We start from the raw sequence: 12,269 nt of genomic DNA, 5'->3' as shown, positions 1-12,269 counted from the left end.
AATTACTCGATGGCTCATTTAGTTGAATCTGTTAATATTTAGAGTCGAAGTTTGATATCACCGCTGCCGTCAACTCATTCTCGTCCCTCCTAGCGGGCAGGGCCTTGACATGAGGAAAAGGGTTACTCTGGAGACACGTGATTTGATTGGCTAGATACTGTGACAAAGATTTTTACTAATTCATTGTTGGTTTCACACCCAAAAATATCCAATGGTTGATACCTAGAACCGGAACAAGTTACAGTTAAATGTATCTGGTGATAACCAGTAAACCAATCAGTAATACTGAGCCACTAGTAGCGTTGCCTTTACAGGATAATTTTTTTTAACAGCGAAATAGCGAGACCGATTTCACTTAGCCTCCAATGCAGGTGTATTTCGAGCGAGCGAGGGAGCGTTAAATTCGTCATCTTGGATTCGGAAAACAGAGGAAGCAAGGGGTGAGTGAAAATGCGTCCTGGAATAGAATCAGAGCCGAACAAAAATTACCCAGCATTAAGCTACAAAAACGTCTACACTGCAGGATAGATTTCTCTAATTGTTTAACTGTTAAACTTATTTCGAAATACTCGGCTAAAACGCGATTTCATTTGGTTAACAGCCTTAACTTTGCAAACTTGATGGATTACTACATATTGATAACTGTATGTATAACCAAACTCGGTCAATAAGATGTAAAAAAACTACTTTTACTTTCAGTCTATAACCGTTTCTCTCAAGGAGAATAAGAGTGAGACGACATTTCATTCTGCTTCTCATTGAGAGTGATGTTTTTACAAAAGAATACCTCATAATTATCATAAAACCGAGTTCTAAACCGGCTATAAGGTTGTATCAGGGATGGCCATCGGAAGGGAACGGGGGAGAGGGGTTTATAAAAACGAAAACGCTTTTTTGCATTATGGTCATAAAAGTCGAATAGGAGGGGTACCCAACTGATATTTAGCTTTGAACAGGGTGTAGGGAGTTAGAAGGTGGATCGGTTTTATTGCAACTGTCCGAGCAGTTCCGGGCAGTGAAAGTTATTTATAAAAACAAACATCTTAATAACAAATTAGGTGATAAATTGGTTCAGTATTCAGCTTTGAGATCCTCAACATTTGCGTACAAAGTATTGTCGTATTCTTTGAGGTTGACGTACGTCTGTAGAAAAAAGCAAATCATATTATTAGTGATACTGAGCGTATATTAAAATTCTTTGACATGGGACAACAAAGTAAACACAACAAATTCAGCAAAATTGCTAATTTTAACGGCAGTATTTGCGAAAAACTTCTTTCTCCAGCTACGAAAACGATTTTCTGTAAAAACGACCTACTTTAGTATCTTGTAGGGTTGGGAAGCAATGGGTAAATACATGCCCTTTTCTCATAGTGTTAACCTTGCCATAAATTTAGCTTTATTCACAGTTAGTTTGCCAACTGGTAAGTGTATATGTTTGCATATGCTTGAGCAAGAGTTCTGGCAACAATCAAGCCACGCAGGTAAATTCTTGGTTACGTGGTCCTCTACATGCAGGATTCTTTTGGTAAGTTGTATTTTAAATAAATGCGTAAAGCTGAGCTTACCTTGTGGTTTCTCTCCATTTCTTTCATCGTGTCCTTTAGTTTGACAAAAGTAGGTCGATCTTTTGGCTCTTCCTCCCAGCACTTTAGCACTACCTGATATCTAATATACAGCAATCATCAGCAACAACAAAAGAAACGATAATGATAACTTCACCATCACCGTTCACCGTGCTAATGGCGCTTCCGAGGTTGGAAAATATAATGGTCAGACATCTGACGATTAATGTTTTTGGAAATTGCATTTCTGTTTGAAATAGGGATTCCGGTATTCCATTACTAGAACCGTGCTAGAGAAATTGTCGAGGTCATACAACGCCGGTTTCTTTCTTAAAATCGTGGCTGTGGAAAAGAGGAGGGGCAACTAACATTGTACGATCTGTGGCGGCCATATCTCACTATAAGAGACCAGATAAGAGGTTGTTTAGGAATCCCTGTGTATTTTTACCCGTCAATTTTGTTTTGACCAGACGAGTCCTAGGAGCTCACAAAAATACTGCAATACTGTGGAACCCCGTTAAAACGGTCATCAAAGGGTCATGAAAATTTGGCCGTATTGACGACTAAGCATAAGCATCAGGAATGCAGATATAATTTCAAATGGAAAGATGAACATGACTGTTTGAGTGGCCGTATACAAACGGGGTAAAATAATGAAAGATTAATACGGGTCATTAAAACGTTTTAGCTTTTTAAGATTTTTTCCGATTACTAGCTTGATTCAGCTATGTTTACAAATGTGATCATTAGCCCTTTTATTTACTCTCTTAGAGACAACAGTATCGTGTCAGAGCATGGTCAAAACAGAATGTGGCTGAGTCATGAGCGTGTGCCAAAGTTCCGCAAAGGTTTTGGTCATGCTCTCCGGCTTTTGCTTGTTAACGTTGTCTATGAGAGTGCATACATTGGGTAAGAGTAACAAAAACTATTTGACTTGCAAGCGTCAAGTTGGTGCAGTTCCGAATAGGATTAGACTGAAGCAAGAGAAAATGTGGGGACAGAGAGGGCCATTGAGGGCGTTGGCTGGGATATGTCGATTCCAATAAAGTTATTTTTAGCTTTAAACGGAAACGGAAGTCTATTTCCCCAGACGTCCGCATGATATCTTTCACCCGTTGATTTGGGAATTTTGAACCGGGCAAGTCTGCGTGGAAATAGTCGAAATGCGTTTTGTCAGTAGAATCGCCTAAAGAATCACAACCTATTTGGAATAAAAACGCTGGTTGTAAGAAATATCAAAGTTTGTCCCCTGAGAATTTGAATCAAAGAAATCAGCGATGACAACAAGAAAGAATTTATTTGCTTTCATTTGCATAACAACATACAGAGAAGTATCGTATTGTTCGATATTGTAACGTAACATGTAGATTAATTATTGACTGTGATCACATTGAGTAACTCTACGTCTCATGTTCGCATCTCCTCGGGCTCAGTTAGTATCTCGTTCTAGTTGTGTGCGATCCCATCGTTAAGTTTTGTTTGGCCACGATATCAATACCCTGGAATTGCTAACCATCATGGCAGCTCTCAAGATCTGGGCTCCTTTTCTACGAGGTCAGCGTCTTGTTCTCCAATGCGACAATCAAACCAGCGTCCTTGCAATCAACTCTGGGCGCGCACGCTCTCCGGGAATGCAACGCTGTTTGCGTGAAATTTGGTTTCTTTCCGCGGCGTGGGAGGTGGAAGTTCTCGCCACCCACATACCAGGCGTAACCAACACCGTGGCTGACCATCTTAGCCACTGGCACTTGTCTTGCACGCATCAGGAGCGGTTTTCTGAGCTAACGTCTGGGCTAACCACCACTCACGTCTACTGTCCACCTGAGCTATTTGACTTGCAAATCAGCTGCTAATACCCTGTTCTCTACCTTTCCTTCACAGGACTGCCCTCGAAGAGAGCCCATGTTCTTCAGTCTTCATCTCCACACGCACTTGACCATCTTGTGGCCACGATTCAAGCCAACGCTTACGCTCCCGGAACAGTGCGCAACCTACGTTCTCAATGGAGATCTTTCACCCGCTTTTGCGATCAATTTACCTCGGTGCCCTTGCCAGCATCACCCCAAACACTGTCTGCGTACGTTTCCTTCTTGTCATGTAGAAGTTCCTCCTTCAATTACATCATGAACCATTTGAACACTGTTCGCCTTTTTCACCTTTACAAGGGTTTTTCTACTGCGTCATTTAACAGCTTCGCCTCGACTCTCACCAAGAAAGGGCTTAAGCGAATGATGGGAACCTCTTCGTGCCAGAAACATCTCATCACGCCAGCTATCTTGTTATCCATTCGTCGTTCTTTGAATTTGTCTACACCGTCGCACGCGGCTCTTTGGGCCTTGTTTACAACGGCGTTTTTCTCCTTTCTCCGCAAGTCCAATCTGGTCACTGCTTCAGCCTCCTCCTTTAATTGCGATCTGCACCTGGCTCGGCATGACATAAAATTTACTGACTCGGGCGCCCTTTTACCTATCGAGTGGTCTAAAACACGGCAGAAAGAATTTATTTGCTTTCATTTGTATAACGAATGCATAGAAGTATCGTGTGTAGCGATTCTGATACCTCTAAACGCATCGACAAAAGAAATCTCAGCCCAACGAAGAAAACTATTTTGGTTCCCACGGCAAAACTATTTTCGAACCCAGCGACAAAATTACTCTTAACCCAGCGACAGGAGTAATTCTGGCCGGGCTGCAAAACAATTCGGAGGGTAGCTAAAATATTTTGAATCCAGGAACCAAAACAACTCGAAGCCTAGCGATTACCGACAGAAATCAATTTGAATACTATACCACAACAAAGCAATTGCCAACCATGCGAGAGAAGTTTATTTGAGCCTTAACAGCGCGGATAAAACAACTCGGAGTGTGGCGATCAACCTAGAAAATATTAAACTCACCAAAACAACAGCTCGGAGCTAAGTGATCAGCGACAGAAATAATGTTGAATAGCGGTACAGCGACAAATTGAAAATAGCTCGCAGTGAAGCGACCTGCGACAGAAATAACTTGGAATCCAGCAACAAAACAGCTCGAAGTAGGAGGACCAGTGACAGAAATAATTTTGAATACAACAACAAATACCTTGGAGTAGCGTTCAGCGAGAGAAATAATTTTGAATGCCGGCGCAGCGACTAAACAACTAGAAGCATGGCGATCACGGGAACAGAGCAACAGAAGTAGCTGTGATTACTGGTACAGCGACGAAACAACAACTGCAGCTCGGAGCGAGGCGATCAGCTACAAAAACCGGGGCAGAAATAATTTTGAATTCACAGAGAAACAGAACAACTCGGAGCGCGGGTAGTGATCAGCGACAGAAACAATTTTTCTATTCAAAGACAAAATAGCTCGCATACAAGCGACAAAAAATGATTTTGAACCAGCAACCAAAGTACACTGAACTGAGTAAAAGGGATAACTTCTTCTTCTGACTGCTTTTCCAACAGAAGAAACCAGAAAAAAACAGAGGTGTCATCTTCCTTTGATCATGTTCATGCCACGTTTTCTTCACCTGCGGTTAATTTGCGCTAATGTAAGTTTTCTCTCTTCAGTGTGAGGAGAAAATCTCATTGTCATTGCCAACATCAATGTCGAAGTCCATTGGCATTTAAACTCCATTCGAAAAAACCACAGTGTATAGTCCATAATAGCAGCGACGACCTTTATAACATGTCCCACCGGAACGTTTTGTTGTTTTTTGTTGACCACTCAGAACTGCATTTCCGCCCGTCTGCACGTGCCCTTTTATTCCCAAGGGGTTGTGAAAATATATCTCCCACTTTGATTTATCCATCCAAAAATACCAACTCTCTCCAATGTACCCGTAAAAGTCGCTTCTATCGACAAAGCGTATTTCCCCGTGGACCGCCGTTTCTAAATTGCCTGATCACCTAAAGAATGGTATCACGCGGACGTAAAAGGAAACGCACCCCCGCTGTTTTCCGCAACCCTAAAATAACTTTAGCGGAACTGACATATCCCAAGCCCTGGACTAGGAGCCACCCTCTCTGTCCCTCATTTTCTCTTGACTGAAGGTAAACACTGAATAGCGATGCGTTATACAGGCGTTTACTCGAATAGCTTTTTTAAGAGTGCGGTATTAAATACGTTTTTCTAATTGTACATTATTTTACTTTACTCGATGAAGCTTGATAATGATAACAAGATGATTAAGATATGTAAGGTGTGTAGCGAGGTAATTACAGTTTTTGATCCACATGTTTAGGCTTTGGCATTCTGAATCCTTCCTGAAGTTTCCTGGCGATTTGTCGAGCGTTTACTCCTGGATATGGAGATCCACCTGGATATGAAAATGAAGATAATATCATTGGCGACAAATTTATGATTTCAGATGTGAAATTACAAAATTGCCAAAGGCAACGTTTGGTGTTAAATTTTTGTCGGCAAATTAAAATAAGCAAGTCTAAAACCCACGATTGTAAGCCTTATTTGTCACCCATGATATTGAAAGGTAATCAAATGGTATACTTGTGAAATTAATAAATAATTTCCCTTGCGTTTTGTCAAAATTCTATCAATGTCCTTCGCCTAAACTCGGAAAATCACTAGAATTTTGCCAAACGAGCTTGATATTATTTCCTAATTTCACTCGTTGCCATTTGTCTACTAATACTAACAAAATAATTTCGTGATGCATCGTGTAGATTTATAGTATGTATGAAAAACTAAACCTACCTATGGTGAGAATCTCGTATAATAGAACACCATAGCTCCAACTGAAAGAAAATAAAACAATAAGTGATACTTCTTCCTTGCAATAAGTTGTATGGAGGAAGTATTTTGGGAAATAAGGGGATTGAGCAGAGCTAGATACCTTTATTTGTTCTCCGTTAAATAACTGTGATTCCCAAGAATTCATCTTTTAAGGAATCGCTCTTTCATAAGTAACAGGCAATATTTTTTTTTCAATGACAGCTTGTTCTCAAAGCTCTAAAACGACATTATCCAGTCATGTCATAATAAAGTAATTTACTTGAGAACAGTTTTTATAACTCAAATACAAAACACGTGGTCGTCACGTTATTATAATTAGTGTCTTCCCTTCGTTCTTCTTTTATAACTGAAACATCATTCTGGTTTGATCACTTGAAAGTTTGACGCACTTTCATCTTCTATGGCCACGTAGGTTACTTTGTCGCCAAAGCAACGGTGGTGCAATAAATTTTAATGAGGTCCATAATTTTCCTTGGCCTCGTGTGATGCTCCATTTCCTTATATGGGTTACGTACAGAAAGAAATTCATGATTTTATTTGTAGCATATTAAATTACTTTATAAATATTCCCTTCTCTGGGGCTTTAAATACCAGCGCTAAGTGGCACAACATTGCATTCGCAAGTTTTCCATTAATATCTACCTTGAAACGAACACTTGGAATACTCTTATCTGCTTCTGGCTGGGTGGAATAACTATTATTTTAATCCGATGCTAATAATGGTCACGCATTTCCTTTTCTAATGCTCTACTTTTTACATTATGTAGCTTCTAATACGTTCCAGGTCGTACCCTTCTGCGTGGCGCACCATTGCATTGCCAATTGCCAGCTTCCTCCATTGCACGATTACAGGCCCTCGCACGGCTTTGCCAGAACTTAGGAATTGGCCAGAAATTATCGACGAATTTTATCGTCATATTGGCAGTTAACTGAACAAAATGAAATCGGTTATGACGTCATAAGAGATTGATATCCCCTTGGCCGTTAGGACAAAGTAAGGAGACAAATGTTATTAGATTGTTTATTACTTACACATCACTTTGTGTTGTGTATGTTCCATATAACAAAGCTTCATAAGCAGTCCACTTCACAGGCAACCGGCCCTGAAAGATAAATGTCTTTACCGCACTTCTTCGTGTTATCGTACAACAGTCTGTCAATGAAAGTTTCCTCACATAATCATAACTCATTTTTTTGAGGAACTCAATGGATCTATGATACTCACTCGACTTTGTTTGGTGTAAATATCATCCTGCTGAACATTCCTCGCCATCCCAAAATCTGTCACCTTGCATTTCTCTTCTTCACCAACAAGAACATTTCTGGCCGCCAAGTCACGATGGATTATCTGAAGTAAAGATGTGATTATTTCAAAATTACCATCATGGCTACATGTGCTTGATCTCTTCTCCTGTTTTTGTATTGTAAGTATTTTTCCAGGTTTGAGATACCTTTAGCAGTCATAGAAGAGCAATTATTATAGATGTTCTTACCTTTCTTGACGACAAATAAGCCATCCCGTCAGCTATCTGCCATGCAAACCTCATCAGCTGTCGTGAAGTTAGGTTGGTTTCCGGCTTTCTATCCGGGCTATTAAAATACGTGTCATTGAGCCCACGACTCTTTCTCAAATAACCCAGCAGATCACCGTACGGCACATACTCAATAAGGACCAGTAAGGGATCTAAAAGAAAGAAAAATGCCGTTATCTAATAAACAGGGAGAGCATAGCAAACATGCGGAGAGTACTGAGGATATGTATATATAGTTCGCTTTTAAATGTTCAGTCTTAAACATTGATTGAACATTTGATAAACTTTTTAATGTAACTGCCAAATGCATATTATAATACTGAACTCAATTCCTGATTGTTAAATTGACGTAGCCATCTGACATTACGTAAAAAATATTTTTTATTTACCCGACTCAGTAACACATGCAAGCAGCTTGATGACGTGAGGATGAGGCTTCAGTTTTTTCATGAGCTCAAGCTCTGAGAGCAGGTCCTTCCTATCTGATTCAGGAGCGTTTTCTACTCGAGGTAAATAAATTAAAACTAAATAGTTAGCAAAGTGTGTCAGTTAGGCAATCAATCAATCAATCAATCAATCAATCAATCAATCAATCAATCAATCAATCGATCGATCGATCGACCAGCCAGTCAGTGAGTCAGTCGGTCAGTTAGTTAGGTAGTCTTGCAAAAAAAAAGCAAGCAAGCAGTCAGTCAGGCCGTCCGACCGGCCGTCCATCCGTCGAAAAGGCAGTCCGTTCGTCCATCGGTCCGTCCGTCACTAAGTCAGTCAGTCAGTCAGTCAGTCAGTCTTCAGCCAGTAAATTAAATCAATCGGTCTAAGAATCGTTATCTTAGAAAAGACAAAGTCAGGGGAATATCACTAACTACTTATTAACCGTGAAAGAGGTCTTTACGAGGAAATCGCAAACCGTCTATACTGCGAGGGCGAGGTTTGAGAATTTCCCGTAAAGACCAAAGGTTAGAGGTTGATGAGTAGTTTGTTGTCTGGCTCTATGACGAAAGTTCCAATTTCGCCCTGGCTGTTTCCTTCGTCCTGTTCAACAACAACTCGTTCATAATTTAATGCTGTAGATTCGCTGTGTTCTCCTAAAATTGAAGCTCGTCAGGGTAATAGGATTCATTCTCAGAGTGTTCCTCGTTTCTCATCGTTTAAAGCCGCTACAATTTTCAGGAAAACGCAATCGTTTTATTACTATCTTTTGCTTTGGTTTTGCGGCCCCGCAATCGGCCCGTGGGCATCATGGAGAAATAATGCCCTAGAATTAGCTAATCAGAGCGCGCGTTATATCGGCTACAAACCAAAGCCATATAATAGGAGTTTCAACCATAAGGTTAAAATATAATTTTCCATAACCTTTCAACATTTTCACAGCCACTGTTTTGACCTCCTGGTCATTGATGTTCTTGAGTGTTGCCTTGGCGACTTGAGAGAAAGCCCCCTTTCCGATATTTTTAATGATATCTACTTGCTCTCGACTGATCTCCCAGCTTCTTGTTGAAGGATGAAGAGGCATGTAATCTCCACCACTGTTAGGAATCTCGTAAGTTATGCTGGTAGCATCACTTGTTTCTGTGGACTGAACTTCTGCTTCGTGGTGGTCAACAGTGCTCTTGAAAGGAACATAAAACAAATTACGAAGTTATGTCACTAAACAACCTTTATCAACGCGATAGAAGTTGAGGTGGATACCTAGAAATGATACGAAGGCATTTTAGTGACAGAAAGAATTTCCAAATTTGGTTTATTCTGACTTACTTGTGATAGTATTTGGTAATGGCAATATAATAAAACCGATATTTTCTTCTAGTCCATAACGAGAGACACATTGAAAGAAGAGCTTACCATTTCAATACAATCTGCACTTAATGAGGATCTCCTAATGCTGGAAGTTAGAAAACATGATTTCATTTTAAACCCTTCTAAATATCATGTTGTTGGTGTAAATAGTCATGAATAGCTATTGCTTCCTGGAGCTGTCTGTTAAGGTTGCTTACTACAGTTTTGATGGATTATAACAGCCCAACTTCTAACTCTTTTGAAAAATGAGCCAAAATGTTTTAACTTTCTCTGTTTACTGTTTGCCTGAGTCTTTTACCATTCTATGTGAAACTTGAACAATTTTAACGTCAACAAATGGCCAAACTGAAAGACCGAGTGCCTAAGGAGAGACTGGACACTAGTAGATTAAAAGACGTTTTTCTCAAAATCTACCCTTCTGACCCGACCTCAAAATTTTCAGGAATAAGAAATTGGCTCTGATTAAACTTTCCTGCAAAGTAAAATAAAAATCTGTAACACAGATTTTTCCCAAACTAAGAAAATGTGAAATTTGGCCTGTTTTACAAATAGCTCAAAATCTGTTTCACAGATTCTTTTTAAATTTTGTGTCTAAACGCGATTCAACCCAACAAATCAACTGTGAAAATTTCATCCTGGGTTGTACTGTAGGTTTTCAAGCAATCCTCGATCAAAGACTGCGCATGCCTTTTAGTTAAGTACGCGCTCATGTGACGCCATATATCGCGTACGAGAAAACAAGAGTGAATAAGAACTCTTTTACCAGTTGTTTATCGACATTTTTGTCATATTTTATTGGTCCTAGCCTTAAACACATATTTGAAAGCTGTTTGAAACTATCGCTACGTATTCCAAAATGATTTAACGCGTTCCAAATACTGAAGTTGTTTCGTTTTTTCTTAGAGTTACTTGCGTCATTTTTGCACGCGCAACTAATACTGACTTCTGGCAGGCAATCGTAGCGTGCGCTATTATGTCTAGGGAAAACTGCTGAACTTCGACGGTTATACTCACCGCTTTTCACGCCGCTTAGAAATTACTGGAAAACAACAACAATAAAAATGTGCTGAGAAAGACAAATAAATAATGAAAAAATGGCCTACTTGAAAATACTATTTTTCAAGTTTTGTTTTTATCTCCTGATACCTCAAAAAATGAATTCATTCTGGGACTCTATTAAGGGCTCACATGCAAACATATCAGTTGGGCTCATACCTTTTTTTCTCCCTGCACACGTTGGGATCAGCCAGGACAACTGGATCAGGACTGTACGGGGTAGCCTTAGAATTGACTTTAGGGAGGCTTTACTTAAAATTGATGCTATCCGGCTCAAGGTTTATAAAAGGCCAGGGATTTCACGAGATGAATAGCAGAAAAGAGTAGTGAAAACTGAGTGTCAGTTATTTATAGGGCCCTTTCAAAGTTTCTATCTCGGGTAGACACAAAACACCACTAATTTAGTCCAGTGTGAGGAAAAAAATTGAATTCCATTTGTCCATTTATGTATGCTTCCAGCCGAACTCATCTCCAGTGGTCGCCATTAACAATACAGACAGAAGAGGAGATCACTTCGACGGCTAAATAACTTTGTTAATTTCCATTTCAGTAGAGCGTGTCTAGAGACTAAATAGTAAGTATTACTTTTTACCAAGAGGGCACGGTAACGAATCCTGCAATCTGATTGGTTCTTAGTGCGGTCCGGATTTCTTATCTCTGACCACGATCACGGTAACGGCGGGAAACAGCGCGGGTGAAATTGTCGTGTTGGTCAATTTTCCTGAGTGAACTGGCGGTAATCGTCAATCTTCCGCCCTTTTTACACTTCCATCGACGATTAATCAATGAAGGTTTAGCTCTATTCACTTTTAAATGGCAAGGAAAGTCACTGTTAGTAAATTCAATGGAGTATTTTGAAGTTGTGAGAGTTTGTTTGGTTGTTTGTAACTCGACGTTGTAATGGCGCGTTATCCTGTGTTTCTCTCGCCGCACAATTTTAAGCGAAAAAAGTCATTTGCAATCGAGTTTATATCTTTCTATGTCTAGTATCTGAGTTACTAGCTCGTTCACTCGTTAGAGGTTTTGCGATGATTTGTACACGGCAAGTTAGGCAATTCAATAACAAAGTTGCGTAGACAAACCTACTCGTGAGCCAATTTACTGCAGGAAAAAAATAAATAGGTTATTTGCCGGCTTAGGGTCGGTACGTATAGTGAAAAACTGTGACCTCGGGCTTGAAAATGCTGCCTTAGGCCTGCGGCCCCGGGCAACATTTTCAAGACCTCGGTCACAGTGTTTCACTTTTCGGACCGACCCTAGGCCGGCAAATAACATATATTTACCATACCTGGACCTCGACGTATTCTCCAGTGGATAACACTGATAACAACAATGATTATCGCCAATAGGATTATAACACTGAGATAAACAGCATGAAGAATCTCCAATTCTTTATCGCATCTAACAACTGTGGGTGATAACATTTACAATTAAAGCGACAAATAGGAGCATACTTTTGGTCACGTCTTACCAAACAAGTTTTGCCAAATAAATAATGTCTTTAAATATATACACCAAATTGTTGTACTACCTGTTTGATTCTGGTTCGCAGTCGATCTACTGGACTCTAAAATAACAAGAAA

At 39.9% G+C, this 12,269-nt stretch overlaps 1 protein-coding gene across 2 annotated transcripts in view; it reads right to left on the bottom strand.

The window, feature by feature from the left end:
• Nucleotides 1–668: 668 nt before the first annotated feature.
• Nucleotides 669–12,269, bottom strand: part of LOC149109362 (uncharacterized) — a 40,887-nt gene continuing 29,286 nt past the window's right edge. The window contains exons 7-19 of one of the 2 annotated variants that reach the window (XM_089294266.1): nucleotides 12,218–12,253; nucleotides 11,975–12,094; nucleotides 10,645–10,669; nucleotides 9,676–9,715; nucleotides 9,187–9,442; nucleotides 8,220–8,330; nucleotides 7,792–7,982; nucleotides 7,524–7,646; nucleotides 7,331–7,401; nucleotides 6,260–6,300; nucleotides 5,768–5,864; nucleotides 1,569–1,668; nucleotides 669–1,143 (exon numbers count right to left, since the gene is read on the bottom strand). In XM_089294266.1, the coding sequence (XP_089150392.1) occupies nucleotides 1,072–1,143; nucleotides 1,569–1,668; nucleotides 5,768–5,864; nucleotides 6,260–6,300; nucleotides 7,331–7,401; nucleotides 7,524–7,646; nucleotides 7,792–7,982; nucleotides 8,220–8,330; nucleotides 9,187–9,442; nucleotides 9,676–9,715; nucleotides 10,645–10,669; nucleotides 11,975–12,094; nucleotides 12,218–12,253 (1,283 nt within the window). In that variant the 3' untranslated portion in view covers nucleotides 669–1,071. Of the gene's footprint in view, nucleotides 1,144–1,568; nucleotides 1,669–5,767; nucleotides 5,865–6,144; nucleotides 6,301–7,330; nucleotides 7,402–7,523; nucleotides 7,647–7,791; nucleotides 7,983–8,219; nucleotides 8,331–9,186; nucleotides 9,443–9,675; nucleotides 9,716–10,644; nucleotides 10,670–11,974; nucleotides 12,095–12,217; nucleotides 12,254–12,269 lie in introns of those variants that run through there. The other variant, XM_089294267.1, reaches the window with a different exon arrangement.

Source organism: Orbicella faveolata, unplaced genomic scaffold, assembly GCF_042242905.1.
Source record: "Orbicella faveolata isolate gen_17 unplaced genomic scaffold, um_ofav_v1 contig_25, whole genome shotgun sequence".
NCBI lineage: Eukaryota > Metazoa > Cnidaria > Anthozoa > Scleractinia > Merulinidae > Orbicella > Orbicella faveolata.
Note: the sequence above shows the minus strand (reverse complement) of the source record. Positions and strands in the feature narration are given on the sequence as shown.